The sequence below is a fragment of the Chiloscyllium plagiosum genome, chromosome 11, assembly GCF_004010195.1.
Source record: "Chiloscyllium plagiosum isolate BGI_BamShark_2017 chromosome 11, ASM401019v2, whole genome shotgun sequence".
NCBI lineage: Eukaryota > Metazoa > Chordata > Chondrichthyes > Orectolobiformes > Hemiscylliidae > Chiloscyllium > Chiloscyllium plagiosum.
In genome coordinates this window covers 49,278,409-49,301,850 of record NC_057720.1, presented here as the reverse complement: position 1 = coordinate 49,301,850, position 23,442 = coordinate 49,278,409, and the positions used below count along the sequence as shown (strand labels likewise).

The following is a 23,442-nucleotide window of genomic DNA, read 5'->3' as shown; positions in this document are numbered from 1 at the left end:
CTCAGTAAGATAGACACTGAGAGCTTTGTAGTTATTTTAATCAACATGCTTGAAGATGTTAGGGTACACATCCAGGACAAATAGGACTTGAACTCAGAGCTTCGTCCAGAAGTCGGGACAGTATCACTGCTCCACAAGACTGTTCTGATAGCTTTATTCCATTAAGTCTCATGTCATGGTAAAGTGATGATATCATGAGCATGTTTCTTACAGGTATATTGTTTATCTTTTGTATGGCATAACACGATATCGCCTCTTTTCCCAAAGAAAGGAAATCTCAAAGTTTTCATCATGTACATAGGCACATGTTGTCACTTCAACAGCTATACAGACATATAAAAACAGAATTATAAAAATTAACAATTCAAATTGCATTAAAACGCATTGGACTAGCTCATCTTGATCTGGTGATTATAACCATCTGAAAAAATGTATGTTTTTCTCAATTGCCCTTGGCTGACAATTTGTTTGCCTTGGCGCTGCTTGATGTTCTTCAGTATATTTGCATAATTATCATTGTCAAAATATTCATCCTCACTCTCTGTGTGCGCATGATTGGCATACATTGATCTGAACTGATTTCTGTTCCTTTGCAGTATAGAACCATAATAGATAATGAGTTCATGTGATGTGAGCTGGTTAAAAATAATAGAAACCTTTGCTGATATCCAGATATTTGTGACTGGATTTCTGACTTGCACGCTCTGTCTGATATATAGTTATTGTAGTTCTCTACCTGCTCACTGGTGATGTATCTGATTCATTCTCCTATATCTTTGAAAAAGAAAGTCCTATGGCCCTTTCATTCTCGCCATGTGGGTATGGTTTGAATCGCATGTATTGTGATGGTGCAGAGATAGGTGCATACAGGTAGTCGGCACGGTGGCACAGTGGTTAGCACTGCTGCCTCACAGCACCTGAGACCTGGGTTCAATTCCCGCCTCAGGCGACTGACTGTGTGGAGTTTGCACGTTCTCCCCGTGTCTGCGTGGGTTTCCTCCGGGTGCTCCGGTTTCCTCCCACAGTCCAAAAGATGTGCAGGGTCAGGTGAATTGGCCATGCTAAATTGCCCGTAGTGTTAGGTAGGGGTAAATGTAGGGGTATGGGTGGGTTTCGCTTCGGCGGGTCGGTGTGAACTTGTTGGGCCGAAGGGCCTGTTTCCACACTGTAATGTAATCTAATGTAATCTAATCTAATCTAGTCCTGCCACTGCTACACCATTGGTATCTACCAAATCAGATTACAGGAATCCAAGCTGAACTTACATACTCACACTGCAGTGTGATTGTGTCAATGCACAGATTTGTAGCTTTGCTATATGCTGTGAGATAGTTTTTTGCATGTTGTGTATAGATGTGGTTTATTGTCTGATAGCAATGAGGTACAAGTTACATTAGCTGGTTAGACATTCTTACTAAGACTATCAGGAGGTAGAGATGATTCATCTGATCCCTTCCTGGGCTATTTTCCCAATTTTCCAATCCAAGGCTGTGTCATCAAATTAGACAGAGTGCACTGCACTCTCCAACATTGATCTTTCAGAGCCATTAACTTATACAACACTTCCTTCCCGCTTCTGTCCTCCCACCCAAGTTATTTTCCCATGTTAACACTTGCACACACATATAAACAATTACATTTGCAATTACCCTGTCCCCATTCCTTCCAACACTATAACCAGCAAATGTCTTGGACTTCACAATTTCAGGTTTCATAATCCTTTTGAAATGTGTTCTCTTCAGACCTGGAAAATTGGTAGCTCTTTGGCTTGAGGGCTATCAACTCTGATTCTAATCTTGACCCTGTCTGATCTGTCTGTGTGATGGATGTCCTTTGTGGAGGAGGTTTTTCCTGCTAATCCAGGAGATTGATACAGTTTTTGGAGTATTTTCAATTTCCTGAATATCTTTCTGTCTTTTGCAAAAGAACTTGTCTGTCCTGAATCAGACAATTGCCCCATAACAACATTCGGGGATCTTTTAGTCTCATGAGTTTTCATCACAGAAGACTGCTACTTAGTGTATACAACTACTTTCTTCTTTACAGAATACTGGATTTCTGCACTGGGTAGTTTTTTTCTTTTTGACTGTATCCTAAATCTATGGATGTTTATCTGGTTTCCATATAAAGTTCATCTTCAACTTGTCCAGCAAATCTTTATTCTTATTACAGGTCTATAACAAAATTGAAGTGTGCAAATTCTTTACTTCGACTTGTTAATTAGGTTAGCTGTTTTTTAATTTGCTCTTCATGATCATTGTACTCGTCCATCAGACACTTTGTTTCACCCTCAGTCATGGTTCTGAAGGATTATTACTTACTTAGCATTAACTCGGTTACTGGTGCTATTAATTTTGCTTTGGAAGACAAAGAATTGAAATGCTGTTCTTGAACTTGCACATCTCATCATCTGACTCCAAACTCAAATCTACAATGACAATTTGTTCCGCAAATGATTTTGTTGTCTGAACTACTGCTTAACCTTGTTGTCAGTATTAGCTTCTGCATAAGCACATTGCTGATTTCTGCCATCTGAAAGTTCTTCAGTGGGCAGTGCTTGTGCTTGTGAGGCTTCCTTGTTTCACAGCACTGACACAGACTGTTAGTATCTTGTGTGGCTTGGTTTTAGTCTTAGCTTGTCACCTGTGCTTTAAAATGCTTGTACCTAATAAAGCAGGGACTTTTGTGGTGTAGTGGTGGTGTCCTTACTTTTGAGCCAAGAGACCTGGGTTCATGTCCTACCTAGTCCAGAGGTGTGTGATAATACAACTAAACAGGTTGTTTGAAAATATCTATACCTGATAAAGTGGATAGGTTCTGTTGCTCTCTTCTCATGTGGTTTGACCTTCTCTCAGGACTTGTCTGCTTCTTCTTGGTTTCTGTTTTTGACACAATCTGAATAGCTTTCTCCAAAGTCAAATTGTTTTGGATTAGATCTGCCAAAGACTCGTCAATTGTTTCAACAACAATGCTGTCTCTTCTGAATTCTGATTTCCACAGTCTCAGATTTCCACTAATCTTTGAGCATCATTAATGAAATTAATTATGGATTCCCCTGGAAATGAACTCTTCTGCTAATCTAGTTTTGTCCAAGAGTATTATTTGTTCTCACATTAAAGGAATTGTCCAAACCTTGGACAACACCATATTGGTGCCTTCTTTTATGTGTTGGAGATGTCATCAGCCATCAATCCTATTGAATGCAGTTGGGTATTTAATTGGTCTGTTTGCACTTTAATATTTCTGTTTGAAGCAATTCCGTATCTTAAGAACGTTTTTTTCTCCAATCCCGTATCCTATTTGGCCCATCACATCCCATGAGTCAATAAACAAAAAATGTTGCAGTTCGTATTGTTTCTCCTGTCATGTCTTCCGAATGTGATTATTTATTCCATTTATTTTAAAACTTTTAACTTTGCAGTACCTCAAGTCTTCTGTACTCTCTTTCCCTGGAAGATGTTTATATCTGTAAATAGCAATACAATTTTACGTTCCTTGTCTAAAACATTATAAACTGTTCAGCATTGTAATGTATTATTTTTCACCTTTTCAAACTTCTAATTCTGTTAAGTATGACTGCATTAACTCACTAAATTGTGTGAAGCTTAATGCAATCTTCAACATTAATCCTTCCAGTAACATTACCCTGTACAATACTTTTCTTGCGCTTTGACTCTGGCTCTTTAACTTTGGGGAGGTGGAGGTTTTGCCATGAATCAATTAAACCACCTCACAGTGTGTGATTACTCTAGGCTGAGCTACCAAAGTGGAGGAGGGATCGCCCAAATCTTTCAGCATAGGATGGGAACCCAGATATTCCCATTAAAATCTAGCCAAATGTCTCTCCATAGATGCTCTGTGACCCATTGCATATTTACAGCCTTAGCTTTATTTTACATTTTAGCATCTGCACTGATTTTGCATTTTCTTTTCCTGAATTCCTTCTCTGTGATATTCCTTACTCCAATTCATATGTTAATTTTCAGGTTTTGTGGAAAAGAGTCCACATTGGGACCCCATAATGTGAAGATTACCCTTATGTTGAGAAAGCTGCACATCATACCTTTTTGTAATCTTTCTCCCTCTTCTCTGTCTGTGAATATATCAGGTGAAGACAAGCAAAGTTCAGTAGTAGCCAGCATTTCATATCATGCCCTCAATGGGTCCCAGTCTGCACAATTGCATTCAGTTTGTGAGATGTAGAGAGTCAGGCAGACAGAGATACAATGGATGAAACAAAGAGCATTTGTGAGCCAGAGCATATGACAGATGTAGAAGAGAAATGACTTCTGTTCTGGAGGTCTTGCCTGCATTCCAGTTCAACTAAATGATACTTCTTGGAAGCTGCATTATAGAAGAATGAATTCCAAGCTTTAATATAGAACTGGTGAGCTGCATTAAACACTATTCTATAAATGCAAATGTCTAATAAGTGCACCTGATGCACTATGGATATTGCAGTCCATGTGGAGTGCAAGGCAACACCAGAAACATTTGTGGTGAAATTTCACTTTGGCTGTGATCCTAATGCAATTGATGTTTTTTTTCCCAAAGACGCTCAGAATATTGGCTTCGTGAGCTGCTGGATTAGCACATGTTGTTTCTTCCGTGGTATCGTTGGTGATAAACATTTGCTGTCAAGTAGACCAATGACCTAATGAGGCCTAGCCAGTAACAGTTGCACAGCTATAAGGGGCAACAGTGATCGTGTAGTTAGTCTGCCAAGACCCCAGTATTTGAGAATGATCCCTTTTGTTTGCATCGATGGCAGAAAGTCTGGTTTGCCTTGAAAGTAGCAGAAGTGGAAATCTATAGCAGGTCCATCTCCAGATTCAGAAGCTAGGAAGCAAGATCCACCTCAATCATGGAGACAATTATTTCATAAAACGGCAAATCAAGTCCTAGCACCAAAGTAGCACTCAAAAGATATGCAAGAAAACAGTTAATAACATTTAGATTCCACCCTGGGAAGCACCCTATTAGAAAACACAGGTAGCAATCCTAACAGGAGACACCCTCAAATAAGTGGGGAGGCCGTCAATTAATTATGAGCCATTTTGTAGTTGTAAGGGGCTATGCTATAGCTCTTTCTCTTAGCCATGACATTACTATCCTGTTTCTGGTAGAAAAAGCCCAAGGAGCTGAATAGACGAGGTAAGCAGCAAGACTGTGATTGTTCCATCCTTGAGACAGTATCCAAAGAATTCAAATTACCTCAACCACTTGAGAAGCATGGTAAAAGCAGTGGTGAACCCTCACAGGAGTAAAGCCTTGCATTATAACTTTTCAAGCATTTACTTACACATCATCTCAGACCAGTACACCTTGTAGCGCCACTCATTCGTCTCTAGGCATGTCACATTTCCACTTGAACAGCCAACATACATAACCATCCTCATTGCATGATCTCATACCCACACCTCATTGCCACTCTCTACAAATTTTATCTTTACTGCACTGCACAATGCATTTTTCATACTCTTTGCTCTCTTTCCTTGCAGCTGGACAATTGTACAGCTTCAAGGGATGGCAGAGAACCAGAGAGGAACCGTTCAGTTATAGCAACCTTGGCAGCCACTGGCTCTATATGTCCACCTGGTCTATTAGGAGGGAGCTCTTGTTTCAGAAAACAGGGGTCATTAGCAATGATTTGTCTCAAAAATCCAAGAGGCTTAAGGCACTGCTGCCTGCACTTGCATGATGTTAAGAAGGTTGATTTTCTGTTATTCTGGGTATTGCCTCCAAGCTGGGTTTCTGTGTCCATCCCCTTTGTCCTTTGAGGCAGCATGTTGCTGTTGCGCAGCCAACTACTGATGCTGCTGAAAATTATGTTACTCCAGTTGTCATGCTGCTGTTGGTGTTGCTGCTGTTGTTTCTCATCAGAGACACAAGATTGTGCAGCATAACCGACTCCCACATCAGGGAAAGTTGCAACTTGCTTCCAGAAGTCAGAAATTGCTTGTCAATAATGAAATCATACCCACAGAAGTAGTGCTATGAGCATGAACCTCACAGTAGTTATTGTAAATTTTTGGGTTTGTGAGCCACAGATACCTTAAAAATGGAAGTCAAGTATGCCCTGAATAATTTTAAGGTAGTTTATTAAGTTTGTAAGGAAGCTTAGGTATGATGCAACAGCTCAATAGAAAGGAGAAGTATACAGTCTGTGACTGTTGAAAATGATTCACTAATCAAAGAGGACAAACATTTGGTTGGCATAGAATGTGTTGATCTCAGTAGTTTGTGTATGTAATTCAGTGCATTGATTGGTGGCAAAATGCCATTTTGACATTATATGCATTCTTATAATCTTATATTCCTGCTTTTGATGTCTCTATTCAAAAATAAATTATTAGTGTCCCAGTACTATGTAATAAGTTGATATCTCAACATTTTTCATATTTATATAATGGGAGCATTTTTTCAATGTATTCAACAGGAAGCTATGGAAAAAATGGGAAAGGTTGGAGAAATACTTCATCCAGATGAAGGGCAAAAAAGGTACTTAATTTTAAAATGTTCTTAATTTCATTTGTTTCCTTTTTTTATCAACTTTCTTGAATAGTTTCATGTAGGAGAGGTTAGACAGATGATCTGATTATCCAACTTTTATCAATTGCAGTCTTTTGCTGGACAATATTCAGCAGCTTTTTGGGGAAAGGTTTGATCTTCTTGACTCTTCCATTCTATGGAATATGAATGTTCCCAAGGCGTTGTATCGCCAGGGTATTACATTCATGTTGCTTCACATTGTTACACTGGATTAATGCTTAGTATAATTGTTAACCTCCTCTGGTAAGCACACTCAAACTATAATTTTATTTCTGAGTGAATTATTGAAGTTTGCATGCCATAGGCTACACAATACTATTGGGCCAGAGACCATACAAGACACACCATATATTGTGGATTTCTCCTGTAAATGAATAAAAATGGGAGCAATTTTAACCATGATTTCCTGCCAGATTTTCTCTACTTGCCTCATCATTGTTGTTCCACCAAACAATATCTTGCCCAATAATTCAATAATTCCTTTTGAGTGTAAGACTTAGCTTCTCACATAAAGATTTTCTTTTCATTCTAATCCGAACCCCTTGGAAAGCTTCACTAAGTAAATTGTCAGCTTTAAAAATAATTTTGTTTTGTTGCCAGGTACTGTGCATTAAAACAGTGACCACCTATTATTTTGTTTGCTGTGAAGTACTTTAGAGCACCCTGAAGTTATAAAAGGCAACACAGTTCCTATCACTTTAAACACGCATATTTAAAAGGGGAATCACTTTGAATAGCAAAAAATTAGCCAATATCTAACTGTCTCCATTCATAGCATTAATTTCAACACTTCCATTTCTAGTTTATGTTGATTTTAACATCTCACATTTACTTTGGGGAGAAATGGTTTGCTTCATTCTCAACTTACTGAAATGTCTTTTTCATTAAAACCATGTGCACCAGCCCTTTCTTCTCAATTTCTGAACCCCTAGTTTTCATTAGCTTTGCTTAAAGAGTCCCTTCCACATGTCTTGCAGTTTGTTCTTCTCATAAGTTAACATTTCAACATTTTTTGTCCCTATCTATTCACAGTTACTAATGCAAAAGCTTTTTGCCAACATCTTTTCCACTTCTGTCGAGAGGCCTGGAAATCTGGTAGCAATGGGCAACTCCTTACAGGGACATAGAGTCATAGAGTCATAGAGGTGTACAGCATGGAAACAGACCCTTCGGTCCAACCCGTCCATGCCGACCAGATATCCCAACCCTATCTAGTCCCACCTACCAGCACCCGGCCCATATCCCTCCGACATAGAAAAAACAGTATTCTTTGGGCTCTATGCCAACCATTTGTGGCTGGCAGATCAATCACATTCACGTAGTATTGCCATGTCGAAGCAGTGAGAACAATATAAATGAAGATTATTTTGCATTACTATTTGGTATCATTTTTGTCTTCAGGTCTAGGTATAAGCACTATTTTCTCTCCCTTGGAAAATCTTTGGAGCTTTGCTAACAGCATAAAGTTAAATTCCTGTCATGAAGTTCTCAGCCTGTTTCCCCCTGCTTTGCACCTTTGAAATAAACAAGTAGGCCAGGCAATGATCTTCTCAAATAGGAGTCAATCTAACCACCACCCCTTTTCAATCAATGAAGTTACCATCACCAAATTGCCCACTATCAACATTATTGGGGTTACCATTGACCAGAAACTGAACTGGATTAGCATTATAAATACAGTGGCTACAAGAGCACTTTAGAGTCTAGGAATATGGCAGTGATTAACTTACCTCCTAATTCTCTAAAGCCTGTCTACCATCTATAAGGCACAGTCAGGAGTATAATAGAATATTTCGCATTTGCCTGGATGAGGACAGCTCCATCAACACTCAAGAATTTTGTCACCATCCAAGACAAAGTGGCTTGCTTGACTGGCACCACATCCATAAATATTTCTACGAGATGCACTGCAGAAATTCACCAAAGATCCTCAGATAGCACCTCCCAAACTCACAACCACTTCCATCTCTACGGTCAGGGGCAGAAGATATGTGGGAAGACCACCACTTGGAAGTTCTCTTCCAAGCCACTCACCATTGTGACATGGAAATATATCAGCATTCCTTCATTGTTACTGGATCAAAATTCTGGAATTCCCTTCCTAACAGCATTGTGGATTTATCTGCAGCACATGGACTGCAGCAGTTCAAGAAGGCACCTCACCACCACCTTCTCAATGACAACTAGAGGCAGGCAATAAATGCTAGCCCAGCCAGGATGCCCAAGTCCCATGAGTGAATAAAAACAAAAATCTCCCTAATAGAAAGCAATGAAATATCTGACCCTTTCCAAGTAGAAAAGTGAAACAGCTTTAATTAATCAGTCATCAAGTATCGTAAATCTTGCACTCTGATTCAAAGTCTACTTTTTACTCAGTTAAATATAAAATCCAACACTTCTAATTCCTTTGATGTAGACATTTAAGGCATATTTAATCGTACTCTGGGCATATACACAATTCACAATAGAGAACAGATGTCACCAGAACAGTTTTGAATATGCAGCCAGATTAGAATACTCCAAAAATTGTAAACATCAGTTCTTTTGTTTAAAAATATATCACTGGTTAAATTATGTTTAAAAAACTTAGTATTAACAGTTTAATAAATTCAACTAGCAACTACTATACTCCTAAAATTTCTACATTTGAAGAATCACAGCTATAATCAATATAAATTATAACAGGAAATGTCTGCTGTGTAACAAACAACAAGAGAGTGATTTCAAATCTGTGATCTAACCCTAGGATTCACAAAATGGTTAAAATCATTTTGTATTCTATTCCTACAGAACCCTTCTATTAGACTGTAACCTACAGTGAACCTCTTTATTAGATTGCTGGCTAATTCATTTCCTGCCTGCAAGCTATTTATTTGCCACAAAATGATTTTCACATATTCTTCATTTTTAAGTGAATAGGTAGTTTAATTTATAGTTTTAACTATGAGTTCTTCATATTTGGTTTACAAAATCTGCTCGTGATTTTTTAACTTTCTGAAAGAATTTGAATTATAGTTACATGGCTACTGAACTCTAGAAAAGCTACAAGGATAAGACAATGTTTCTTCCACCATTGAAAAACAACACAGGAAACATCTGGGGTCAAAACTTAAGCAGGCTTGCATGTTGTGCATCATTCCCATGCATCTTGCTCATCTGTGTGCTAAGAGGAAATCTCAGGGGAAACTGGCTTTAGCCTAAGGACCAGCAAAGTTTGTATGAGATTTTTGTTTTCTCGCTGAAAATTCAGAGAACATTTTGGTACTGAAATACTATTTAAATTTGGTTTAAAGTCTTCTAGATGAAGCAAGTCTGATCAAAGCATCTCATATTGTTAGAAATCTATTGTTAGAAGTTTTGTTTATTATTAAAATAGTTTGAGCATATTTGTTTTGTAGGTTTTATGACAACAAATACAAAGTCTTTCTGAAGCTGGTTGAGCACCAGAAGAAATACAAAGCAATTATGCAAAACATCTGATTGCCACAGCGCAATGGAAGAAATGTCCAGAATTTACGCAATCCTTTACCACTTTCCAAGTAAAGAAGTTATTTGGTAATAAAATTACAATGAATACATTTCTACCTTTGAACCGCATTAGAACCTTTGTAAAACATGAAAATGAATTCTAGGTGATCAAGTAGATAAAAGATAATGTCACGCGTTCCCTGAAGAAAAATTCTACTTTAAATTAATTAAAGCATGTAAGCAGTTTCATTTTCATGTTAACACTAAACTTCATTTCTTGTAAATCAGATGTTAATGCCCAGGAAATCCTATGAGACTTCAGGGTGATGCCTGACTGCAGATTCAGCGACATGCACATTGCATCTGCAGCGTCAGTTTTGTTTCGCATTAATGCTATATTGCAATGTAAATCTACACTAAAAACTACTTTTAGTCATGGATTAATTTTTGAGACTAGTGACTTTACAAGGTGACTAGAGTTTGTTATAATAGACCAATTCTAAGGTTCTTAAAGTAAAAGCATCAGAAGACGAGATTTATATCCTGCTTAGGCAATAGAATGGACTGGCTGCAGTGATGTTAAAGAAGTGTTGATAAAGGTGCTTATGGTTGATTTCCCAACACTTTCTTGCCAGCCACCATTTTAAAAGCCACTTTCCAGCAGTTTTGCCTGCCTGGTCGCATCATTACCCAAATACAGGGATCATCCAGATGCAACATAATTTGATTGTGTTTATGTAACTCATTGCCTGACTCATAGTGCCTGAAACCAGAAGATTGAGGCCCAGGCAAATAGATTTTTAAAAGATTTCCTTACAAGCCAGGAGGACCAATTTTCTGGTCCTGTCAAAATGTTCATTCTCAGGCTTTGGCCCTTGTCATTTCAATCTAAGTTGAAAAGTTATATGCTGTCCTCTAAGATAAAATACTGTCATTGTACCCTCAGTGGTAGTTTTCCCAGGCTCATGCACACCATACTCACAGCTTAACTTCAAATTGTTAAAGTTATCCCCTTATCTCATTTGTGAAAATACGCTAACAACACAAACATATTACCCTAATCTATCATCATTGATCTTATTTCAATTTACGTGACAGAGTAACTGTTTCATATGGTGTATGTTTTGTCATGATTGTGTAAATTTCTACCTGAAACGAGATATTTAAAATCAAAATTTATTTTTCCGTTTCCATCAGTTTGTTGGTCCTTGAATGTTATCATGCTGCTGACACCACAGCATACATATTGTAATTGGTGTTTTAATGCTAATACAGATTTAGATGTTGTTGTTGATAGAGCGAATTATCAGCCATTCACTTTTGCAAGTGCCAGTTAAGTATTCAATGCAACTGTACTGACTACCAATGCAATTTTTACAATGATGTCTTGTACAAAACAAATACTACCCAAAATCAGGGAATTTCTGAGGGCAGAATTCAAAGCCATTTTTGCATCATTTTAGTGTTATGTATCCTAATTGGTCCTAATTATTATAAATGCTACCATGCAATCAACTCTAAAGTTGCAGGGACCTCAGAACATTACAAAATCTCTAATAGTTCTGGATCCTAGCTGGATCCTAATCATCTTACAGTTAGCATCCAGGACAATACAAAACTTTGTTTTATAAGACCTTGCCTGGTTTTCCTTATGTTGTTGTATTACTATAGATTCCTGTTATAAAGCTGCTTCTTTATATTTTTTCCTTTTTCTCTTTCAAAAATGATTAAATTAACTAAAAAAAATGTTGATCCATTGATTTTTTTTTAATGGAACCACAAATTAATGCTTTCACTGATTCCGGCACAGAATGGCATCCTGCCAAGTATGCAAGCAGAAAGGTAACTACAACAATGTAAAAAAAAGGAATAATTTTCTGCTGCAGTTCTCTTGCTAAGTCACTTTTTAGCATAGAAAATGTACCACAAGCATCGTAGAAATTCTCTTTGAAGGGAGTTACGACAAATAAGCAACAGAAACCTCTATGGAAATTAACCTCCAATCCTTTCAATACAATTAGTCTATCATCTGAAAATAACAATGTTGCATTATTGAGTTTGGAGCTGAAAACAAAAATGCCTTAGGACTGCTGCTGTTTAAGGACAGCGGATTGACCTCCTGCTGTGATGTGAGGTTTAACCCATTACTGCTGCACTTCATACATGAAGCAATATACAAATCACTACACTGCTCTACTGTCTCTGAATTGTGGTATTAGTTGTCTGACTAATGGAATAACTTGACAAACTTCCAAATAATTATGGAGGAGACCAAAACAATTAACTTTGACACTGCCTTCAAAATATCATTTCTTAATCACCAACTTTGTCCCCAGTAACAATCTTCAGCCAGACATGCTGAGTCGATGATCCATCTTAGCTTCCTCCCTGCATCAGAGATCAGTGACATCAAGATCTAGCTGAAGATACAGGATACTGCAGAGGCTATTGACCATGACACATTCTGCAGAAGTACCAAAGACAGAACAAGTTTCACCCCCAGCCAAACTGTTCCAGTACAGCTACAAAACTGGCACCTACCCAACAATGTAGAAAATTGCCCAGATGTGTTCTGTACACAAAAAGCAAGACAAATCCAACCCACCTAATTACCATCCCATGAGTCTACTCTTGATCATCAGTACAAATTGTTGGAATTCACCAAGGCTTCTTAGGCAGCACCTTCCAAACACACAGATATTGTCATCTAGCAGGACAAGGAGAGCAGATACACTTGCAACTATCACAACATGTCTGAGAGTCTGAAGTCTTGGTTTAAATCAGAGACAATGAACTTGATGATTATATAATTGTTTACCAGTTAAAAAGAGAGTGCTTGATTGTAGAATTGTGCCAAATAAATATCATATGACATAAAGGTGGTAACAGCATGAGCAAGCTAAGGCTGAGGTAAAAATTCATTTTTCTGCTTCTTTCTAAGGAAAAACAAACAAGTCTTAATTTGCAATTGATCAAACCAGCCATGGTAGATGACACTTTTGTGTTGTTGTAGTCAAACTTATCAAATTCCTGGAGACTAAACAGTCTCAACAAGTTTCAACATGCAATGTGTCTGTATTGAAAAAGGGTATAAGAAAGCTTACTTCAGAGCAATAGTTAGCTCGTTAATGATAGTGTTGTCTGATCCATGACTGGATGTTCAGACAGGGCAAGCTGATCACTTGTTTTCAGTTGATGTGAATTAGCTCACTTGTGATTGTAAGCATTTTATGTGTTATATTGTGATATATTATTTTTCAATATTTTTTAGTATAGTTTGCTTTATTAAAGAACATTAGGTACAGCCCGTTGTTAGGACTACCTTGAAATATTGATATCCAGAGTAAATCCAAAAGACCTGGAAAAGTGAGAATAAAAGCTTAGATGTGTTGAGATGCTTTTGAATGTTTTACTATATTGTAGGCACTATAAAATAACACATTATTGCTACTGTTTTTGAGAAAATCTTACAGCACTTGTATCATACATTTATGCAATAGGAAGTATCAATGCAAGCTTGTCCTTTCTTGGGAATGAATTATTTACATGAAGCAAAATATGATGAATCAGCAAGTGAGAATGAGGAGAAGAACGTCCAGATGAAATTGGAGTTAGGGAAAGTACATTCTTTTGGCTGCAGTACGAGTTCAAGGGTCCCCACAGCTCCTGAGTACATGGATTCACCATAAATGTCTATAAATATACCCCCAGAAGTTTATGCGAGTTGAGAGTGCCAAGCAGCATCTTCATTGAAGAGTATTTACAAACCAATCCTCTATCTACACCAGTAACTTGCCCCTAATGCCCTGGGCTCTTATTTAGCAGTCTCCCATGCAGCCATTGTCAAAGGCCTTCTAGAAATCCAAATAGATCAGGTCCACTGGCTCTCCTTTATCTAACTTGCTCTTTACCTCCTCAAAGCATTCTAACAGATTTGTCAGGCAGGACTTCCCCTTCATGAAGCCATTCTGACTCAACTTTATTTTACCAAGTACTCCATAATCTCATCCTTAATAACAGACTCTCAAATCTTACCAACGACCAAGGTTGGGCTAACCAGCCTGCAGTTTCCCTTCTTCTGCCTCCTTCTCTTCTTAAACAAGCACATTACCTTAGTTATTTTGAGTCTCTGGAACCCTGCCTGACTCCTTCCATTGCTGCTCCACCATCTTCCCTGCGTGGCCCTCCCCTCCAATCAACTCTGGCCAGCTCCTCCACCATGTCTTTGTAGTTATCTTTACTCAATTGTAATACTGTTACATCTGATTCCAGCTTTTCTCTCTCAAGCTGCAGGGTGAATTCTATCATATTATGGTGACTGCCCCGTTGGAGTTCCTTCACCTTAAGCGTCATAATCAAGTCTGCCTCAATATATATCACCAAATCCAGAATAGCCTGTTCCCTCATGGGCTGCACCACAAGCTGCTCCAAAGGAAATCTTGTAGACATTCCACAAATTCCTTTTCTTGTGATCCACTACCAACCTGATTTTCCCATATTGAAGTCCCCCATGTACCTTTCTTACATGATTTTTCTATCTCCTGATTTATTTACTTCCCCACGTCCTCACTACTGCCAGGAGGCCCATACACAACTCCTATGTGGGTCTTTTTCCCTTTATGGTTTCTCAGGTCTAGCCATATGGATTCTGTGTCTACCTAGCTCTCCCCCTAACTCTTTTCCATAATATTCCTTGCACTATTTAGTGTAAAGCCCTATCTCAGCCTTAGTTATGAGTTCCACTAGAACTCTGAACCCAGCATGGTTCAGGTGGGGCCCATCCCATCGTAACAGCACCCTCTCCCAGCACTGGTGCCATTGTCCCATGAATTCAAACCCATTCCTCCCACATGAATCTTCCGCCACACGTTTACTTCCTTATCTTGTTGACTTTATGCTAATTTGCTTGTGGCTCAGGTAATAATTCAAAGATTATTACCTTTTTGGTTCTGATTTTTAATTTAGCCCCTAGTTCAAATTCCCTCAGCAGACTCTCTTTCCTCTTTCTATCTATACTGTTGGTACTTATATGGACCACAACACTGGATCTTTCCCCTCCCACTCTAAGTTCCTCTGCAGTCCAGACGACATAGAGTCATTGTGCCTTACAGCACGGAAATGGCTTCGGCTCAACTCATCCAGGCCGACCAAGTTTCTTAAACTGAACTCTACCACTTCCTCTGGCAGCTCATTCCATACACACATCACCTTCCTTGAAAAAGTTGCCCCTCTGATCATTTTTAAATCTTTCCCCTCTCACCTTATACCAATGCCCTCTTGTTTTGGACTCCCTCACCCTGGGGAAAAGTCCATGGCTTTTCATTTAACTGTGCTCCTCATGATTTTATAAATCTCTATAAAGTCACCCCTCAGCTTCTACTGATGCAGGGAATAAAGTCCCAGCCTATTCAGCCTCTCCTTATAACTCAAACTCTACTTATAATTCAAACATATATCCTGAACCCAAGCATCAGGTAAGCAACATAGCCTTCAGGACTCTTGATCCTGGCCACAGATACCGATGTGTATTCCCTTGACTATACTATCCCCAAATACAACTGACTTTCTCTTTGCTACTCTCTCTTGAATAGCTCTGTGCACCATGGTGTTATGGTCAGTTTGCTCATCCTCCCCACAGCCCCCAATCTCAACTACACAGGGAGCAACAGTCATAAACCTGTTAGACAAGCTCAGAGCTGAGGCTACTTCAGCACTACCTCCTGGATACCTCCACTGCCTCGCTCATACTCACACCCTCCTGTCTCTGACCACTGGTTGAATTTGAGATAATGAATCTAAGGGTGTGACTGCCTCCTGAAACACAGCTTTCAAGTAAGTAACACCTTCTCCCTGATATGTTGCAATGTTCGAAGCTCAGACTCCAGCGCTTTAGCTCTGAGCTAGATTTCCTTAAGCAACCAATACTTGCTACAGCTGTAATCACTCTGAACAACAGTGGGGTCCACCAGTTCCCACATCACACAGTTAATACACATCTCCTGGCCGGGCATATCTATTTTAATTACCTAGTTCTTAATTTGATTTTTAAAGTTTTGCATTGCGTTTTATGGTTTGTAGCCTGTGAATATGTCTCCTATTTATCTTCAATCTGAAAGTAACCTATTGTAAGTAGACAAATACGTAGCTATTACTAAACAATGAACTTCAGTTTACCTGTGTTGTCATTCTTTTGTGCTGGGTCCCTGATCTTGGGCTTCAGTTTATCCTGTTTAGGAAAACCTTCCAAACTATGAATGAAAAGAAAAGCAAAAAAAACCTCCTCCCCTCCTTTCCATATCACCTCCAAATTCCCTGAATTGTATATTCACACGGGCTGTGTCTCTGTTTAGATATGATCTTTCATCCTGATCGTGTGAAGCTTACTGACGTTACCTGGATGAAAAGTCTCAGTTCTGAGAGACTATATAGACTGGGTCTGTTTCCCTTGGAGCAAAGGAGGCTGAGCAGGGAGCTGATTGAGGAATACAAAATTATGAGTAGCATAGACAGAGTAGATCATGAGAATCTTTTCCCCATAGTTGACCTGCCTAAGACCAAAAGGCATGAGTTTAAGGTGAGGAGCAACTGGCTCAGAGGAGATCTGAGATTTTTTTTCACCCAGAGATTATTAGAAATATGTAACATGCTGGCTAAGAGGGTGGTGGAGGTAAGTACTCTGGCAACATTTCAGAAGCATCTGGTTGAGCACTTAAAATGCCAGGACTTAGTAGGCTATGGATCAAGTCCAGTAAATGGAATTAATGTAGTTTGGTGTTTGTTGGATCACCATAGACATGATAGGCTAAAGGGTCTTTTTCTATGTTATATGACTGTGTCTCTCTAGTATGAAAAACTTGTCTTTACCATTTCTTTATTTTCCTGCTCTCTAATGTTCTGCATATATGTTAACAAGCATTCCCCTTAATTCCTTAAGTCATTATCGTTGACTCATCTCTCTTATTTGGAACTTATCCTCTGCTTTTGCCAATCCATATACGTCATATCCACAAAATTTTATTATCTATCCTTCCTGTTATTTATTCCATGATCCTTTCCAGGTGTTTTTGTTTTAATCCATTGAGGACATGCATGCATTACTGGCTAGGCCAGCATTTATTTAGCATCCCTATTTTTACTCAAGAAGGTGGTGTTAAGCTGCTTTCTAAACTACTGTAGCCCATGTGGTACAGGAATAACCATAGTGCTATTAGGGTGAGAGTTCCAAGAGTTTGACCTAGCCACCATGAAGGAATGGTGATATAGCTGTAAATCAAGCTGCAGTATGACTTGGAGCTTACAGCTGGTGGTGTTCCCAAGTATCTCCAGATTCTGTCCTTTTAGTTGCAAATTTGGAAGGTCCTTTGGTGAATTATTGCAGTCTATCTTATAGTTGGTGTATACTACTACCACAGTGCCTTAGCAGTGGAGAGAGTGAATGTTGAAGATGTTAGATAGGATTCCAGTAGGCAGGCTGCTTTACTCTGGATGGTGTGGAACTTTTTAAATGTTGTTGGAGCTGCACTTATTCCGACAAGTGGGGAGTATTCTATCACATACCTGATTTGTGCCTGTAGTTGGAGAACGGGCTTTGAGGTGTCAGGAGGAGGCTTACTTGCCATAGAATTATGAACCTCTGACCTACTCATGTAGCTGTGTTTTATATGTCCAAATCAGTTCTGGTTGATAGTAACCCCCAGGATGTTGATAACAGCATTATCAAGGTGAAGTGGTTGGATTCTGTCTTGTTGGAAATGGTTAAAAATCACACAACACCAGGTTATAGTCCAAAAGGTTTATTTGGAAGCACTAGCTTTTGGAGTGCTGGAAATGGTCATTGCCTGACATTTGTGTGGTGTGAATATTATTTGATGCATATTACATGAAGTCTGACTAATGAATGTTGTCAAGGTCATGCTGCATTTATACATGGGCTGCTTCAGTGTCTGAAGAGTAGCAAATGGCACTGAACATTGTCGAATTATGAGCAAACATCTCCACTTCTGACTTTATAATGGAGGGAAGCTGAAGATGGTTGGGCCCAGGACAATAATCTGAGGGCTGTTGTGGTGCAGTGGTAGTGTCCCTACCACTGAGCAAGGAGGCCTCTGTTCAAGTCCCTTCTACTCCAGAGCTAAGTGATGGTAACTCGGAACAGGCAGATTAGAAAATTAGAATAAGCTGAAGAACCTCTGCAGTGAAGTCCGGAGACTGAGAAGATTAACCTTGACCAACCACCACAACCTTCCTTTGTGTTGTTATGCTGAACTTATGTTTCTTCACATGCCCAGAACGTTATCCCAGTTTCAACATTAGCAGCCAATAGCCTTTCTGAAGATCCAGCAGGATCCTGTTCTGAGAATCATGTGGATGTAATTCGGTAATCAACCAGGATCTATCTTTGCTGAGATTAGATTCAGGTATCATTCTGGGCCTGATGTTCACATTCACCAAAGAAAACTGTTGTTAATTTTAGGGCGTGAATTACAGAAAACAGTGTGCTGGCAGGAACTTGGAGTTGACACAAAGATCAGCCATGATTATGTTGAATAGCAGTGCAGCCTCAATGGTTCCCAAACACTTCCTATTTCTTCTGTTATTAAGTTGTAGTAGTCAAATCTCCAGATTTCCTGGACCATATACAAGTACAATTGACTTGGTCTGAATACATCATAGTGGCATAAATCATTCTATAACACAACTATATTTCAAGAACTGTCTTTTCTGAATTAGACACAACTGAAGTCAGTTGGAAAAGGATTATAAGATCATGCTTTGCAGTTATTTTGGTACTATTTAGTGTTAATTACCATTGAGTAATATGGTACTATTGCTATTTACCAGTAGTTGACAAGATGTCTTTTGTGTTTGCAATTAAATATCCAACTGCATTTCCATATGGTAGTATTATATCAGGTCAGACTTTCCAAGGCAATTAACATAAAATGCAGCCAGAGAAATGAGTAATTTCAGGAGATAAGCATTAAAAGAGAAAGTCACCAAGAAACTCAGATAGATGGTCAGTAGGAGAAGCACCTGATTAAGTACTGACAGAAGAGCACATAATGGCTCCAAGCAAATGGGTGGTTGATTAGATTAGATTAGATTAGATTACAGTGTGGAAACAGGCCCTTCGGCCCAACAAGTCCACACCGACCCACCGAAGCGAAACCCACCCATACCCCTACATTTACCCCTTACCTAACACTACGGGCAATTTAGTATGGCCAATTCACCTAACCTGCACATCTTTGGACTGTGGGAGGAAACCGGAGCACCCGGAGGAAACCCACGCAGACACGGGGAGAACGTGCAAACTCCACACAGTCAGTCGCCTGAGTCGGGAATTGAACCCGGGTCTCTGGCGCTGCGAGGCAGCAGTTTGAGGACTCAAAAACTTGGCCCAGCTGATTTGTATCTGTTTCACTCCAAGCTAAGCACATTGTTCACCTTGTTCTGACCCTGAATATTGCAAAAGATCTCCCAGGCTCCCTTCCTGTAAGGGAGGGAATCATTTCTTCAAGATCTGAGTATGCAGTTATCTTTACTCCCTTCACTTGATGGCTTCATTGGCCTCCATTTACAGAGGCACAATTTTCCTACCCAACTAATTATAGTAGTTGTCAATCTAGACCAATAAAATGGATTGAACATCCACTCAGTGGAGTTCATGAGCAGTTTGTGAGACTAATTACTCCTGATGAAGGGCTTTTGCCTGAACCATTGATTTTACTTCTCCTCGGATACTGCTTGACCTGCTGTGCTTTTCCAGCACCACTCTAATCTAGACTAATTACTGTTAACCAGACTTTAAAAGATATAATTATCAGCAAACCCAACTTAATTTTGAAGAGGTAGAGGGGTAAAAGTTCTTTGCTACTGTTAAATGTGATTTTAACATTGGCAAAATGTAATAAATAATTTATTAATTGCACAAGTTTGTATTTTCCTGGATCTCATTCCCAGCTGAATGATTAAAGAAACACCATAGAATGCTATTTCAATTATAAGGACATGAAGAAATTGGCAGGTAAGCATCGTCTAATAGCTATGTAAGAAAATTCAAGCAATGGAGATTTACTGACAGAATTCTCTCAATGTGATCTCTAAGGTAAACTATAGAGGTTGTTTTCAATGATATTGATGTGATAATATACTATAAATGGTGTTTTCTGCAAAACACAGACCAAAATAAACAATATATTGAAGTTGGAAAATTGAACTTGACAGGAAAACTGATTTAACTCCCTATTTAGAGAAATAAGTTTTCAGTTGTGATTTCAACTAATTATCTGCTTTAATTACTCTGTATCATTGAGTCCTTATTTTCTTATGCATTTTCACTTTCATTCATTAAAAAATGAACTGTTAAGCAAAGTTTACATGATTGGAGAAAAATAGCATTTTTGAGATCTCTTAAAAATATATTTAACACTTGGGGAATACATAAAAAGTTACATTTATTAAAGTAAAAGTAGTTCTGTGCTGCTTACCATTGTCAACAACAGATGGAAAACAACAAGCACTTAGCAACATTCAAATGCTATGGACAGCTATCAATTCAAACATTGTTAAAGTATATCTACACCTTTTTTTTTATAAAACCAGATATTAGACAAATAGGCCACACCCAATTAAAAGACTGGTTTGGTTAAATTGACAATTATTCTGGTTGAACTAATTTGCTCTGGCTCCATCTACTGGCAAATATGAATCATGCAGAAAAGAAGCAGGATTATAACAGTCAGGCCATCAGCAGTTCCCAAGATTTCATTGACTGTTTCAGGAATTATATCAAGAGGGAAAGTGAGGCACATGATGACTCCAAAGGAACAAATTGCAATCCTCAAATAGAAGATCCACATTAATCCAGCCATTGTGAAGAGTCCTCTAAAGGCCATCTGGAGTAATAGGGGCATGTCGTAGACATAATCTGCAAACTGAACAATAGTACAAGAGAATAAGGGAGATGGAGAATGGTAAAATAACAACAAAATGCAATAGCTTTGAAAAGAACATGGCATTTTGAAAGAGTAAATATTGCAGGGGAAATATTTTAGGCTAATTAAAACCAAAATACTGCAGATGCTGGAAATTGGAAACAAAATCAAAAAGTGCTGGAGAAACTCAGCAGGTCTGGAACATCAGATGAAGAGCCAAACCTGACTCAAAATGATTATACTGTTTCTCTTTCCACACATGTTATCAGACCTGCTGAGTTTCATGAGCACTTAGCTTGAATTGCTAAATAAAAAGAAACTTAATATGGTGAAAATGAATACTAACAGAGGACATTTAATCTAAGCAATCTGAAATTTTTGGACACATTACTAACTAGCTTCAACTTGACAATAATACAGTTTACTTTTTCAGAGGTTTCTTGGATGCGTGGTTAAAAAATTTAAGATAGAGTGGATGGACCTTCATGCAAATAATCCATGCTTTCATTGATCTCAGGGTCAAAGAGAAAAAAAGGCCCAAGAAAAATACATGGAAAAATAAGTTAAAGATGACAGAAAAATAATATTGAGTATTTCAAAGTGAAGTAAACCTGTAACAAATGACTATTGCATTCCCAAAAAATCACAATTATTTTAACATATTACAATGGAAATAATTCAATTTGTTGTTGAATAATTGGAAGTTGATATATTGTAAATGGGTCATAATTGTGAATGGCCACAAGAGCATAGCAATTAAACACATGGAATGGGTACTGCATTTGAAAACATTATTGTGCTGTGTTATGATGAGGCTATTTTCATCAGTATTTCACTTGTTTTATTTAAAACAAAAGTATGTACTATAAGCAAACTTCAACTGGCTCCATTCCTAACTATTTGTCAGACTTTATGATCCATCTCTTCAGTACTGTTCAATGATTGTCAATGAGACTGAAAGTGAACAAAAATATTTTTTTTTCATGGCAATCTAATATCCATGTAAGCACTTGGATTCCTATTAGTTTAAACAAGGAAAAAAATAAATTAATGCATGCTGCTATTATTCGTGAATTACGAACTAAAAGATCAAAATAAACTAAATGAACCAAACCATATAATACAAATACATGAGAAACATACTTTATGAAACAGGATAAACATCACATATGTTTGTTACTTATTCCCTGTTTTTAACTTGCAATATACATTTCAGAATTCATGCAGAATTTCAGGGAAATAATAGATGATTTATTGGTACATGATTAATGCTGTTACACTATTGATATGCTAATATTTACAAATTTTAGATTTCACTCAATCTGATTATAATGTTGTGGACCCCTCCCTTATATTTTAATGTTTATCTTTAAATCTCATCTTTTTTTTTCTCCACCCTCCCTATTCTTTTTAAACTTTAAGGGAGGGCCACAAAGGAGGGGTGTAGCATTGCGAGTGCATCACAAGGTATCAAGTAAGGTTTATCAAATGAGTCAGTATGGATGGAAGTTAGGAACAGAATGGGAAAAGCCACCTCATTGGGGGTTTTCTACAGACCCCCTATTAGCAATTGGGAGATCGAAGAACTCAGAGGCCGGCAGATTTTGGAAAAATGCAGATATAGCAGGGTTGTTGTGATGGAAGACTTCAACTTTCCCAATATTGACTGGAACCTCCTTGGTGCAGATGGTTTGGATGGAGCTGTTTTTGTCAGGTGTGTTCAGGAGGGTTTCCTTACTCAGTATGTAGACAAGCCGACGAGGGAAGAGGCCATTCTGAATTTGTCAGGTGTCAGATCTCACAGTAGGAGAACACTTTGGTGATAGTGACCACAACTGCCTCACATTTCCCATAGGCTTGGAGAGGGAAAGGAGCAGTTACCATGGGAATATATTTAATTGGGGGAAAAGAAATTATGACATTATCAGACAGGAGTTGGAAATTTCAGATTGGGAGCAATTATACAGTCATAGAGATGTACTTCACGGAAGCAGACCCTTCGATCCAACCCGTCCATGCCGACCAGATATCCCAACCCAATCTAGTCCCACCTGCCAGCACCTGGCCCATATCCCTCCAAACCCTTCCGATTCATATACACACCCAAATGCCTCTTAAATGTTGCAATTGTACCAGCCTCCACCACTTCCTCTGGCAGCTCATTCCATACACATACCACCCTCTTTGTGAAAACATTGCCCCTTAGATCTCTTTTATATCTTTCCCCTCTCACCCTAAACCTATGCCCTCTAGTTCTGAACTCCCTGACCCCAGGGAAAAGATTTTGCCTATTTACCCTATCCATGCCCCTCATAATTTTGTAAACCTCGATAAGGTCACCCCTCAGCCTCCGACGCTCCACGGAAAACAGCCCCAGCCTGTTCAGCCTCTCCCTATAGGTCAAATCCTCCAACCCTGGCAACATCCTTGTAAATCTTTTCTGAACCCTTTCAAGTTTCACAACATCTTTCCAATAGGAAGAAGA

At 38.6% G+C, this 23,442-nt stretch overlaps 2 protein-coding genes across 2 annotated transcripts in view; one reads left to right on the top strand and one right to left on the bottom strand.

The window, feature by feature from the left end:
- fggy (FGGY carbohydrate kinase domain containing) overlaps positions 1 to 11,720 on the top strand; it is a 372,017-nt gene extending 360,297 nt beyond the window's left edge. Inside the window, exons 16-17 of the mRNA XM_043699282.1 lie at positions 6,440 to 6,501; positions 9,951 to 11,720. Of these exons, the coding sequence (XP_043555217.1) occupies positions 6,440 to 6,501; positions 9,951 to 10,032 (144 nt within the window). The 3' untranslated portion in view covers positions 10,033 to 11,720. The remainder of the gene's footprint in view (positions 1 to 6,439; positions 6,502 to 9,950) is intronic.
- An 8,740-nt stretch (positions 11,721 to 20,460) lies between these two features.
- LOC122554373 (E3 ubiquitin-protein ligase RNF170-like) overlaps positions 20,461 to 23,442 on the bottom strand; it is a 35,063-nt gene continuing 32,081 nt past the window's right edge. The window contains exon 5 of the mRNA XM_043699281.1: positions 20,461 to 20,957. Within this exon, the coding sequence (XP_043555216.1) occupies positions 20,715 to 20,957 (243 nt within the window). The 3' untranslated portion in view covers positions 20,461 to 20,714. The remainder of the gene's footprint in view (positions 20,958 to 23,442) is intronic.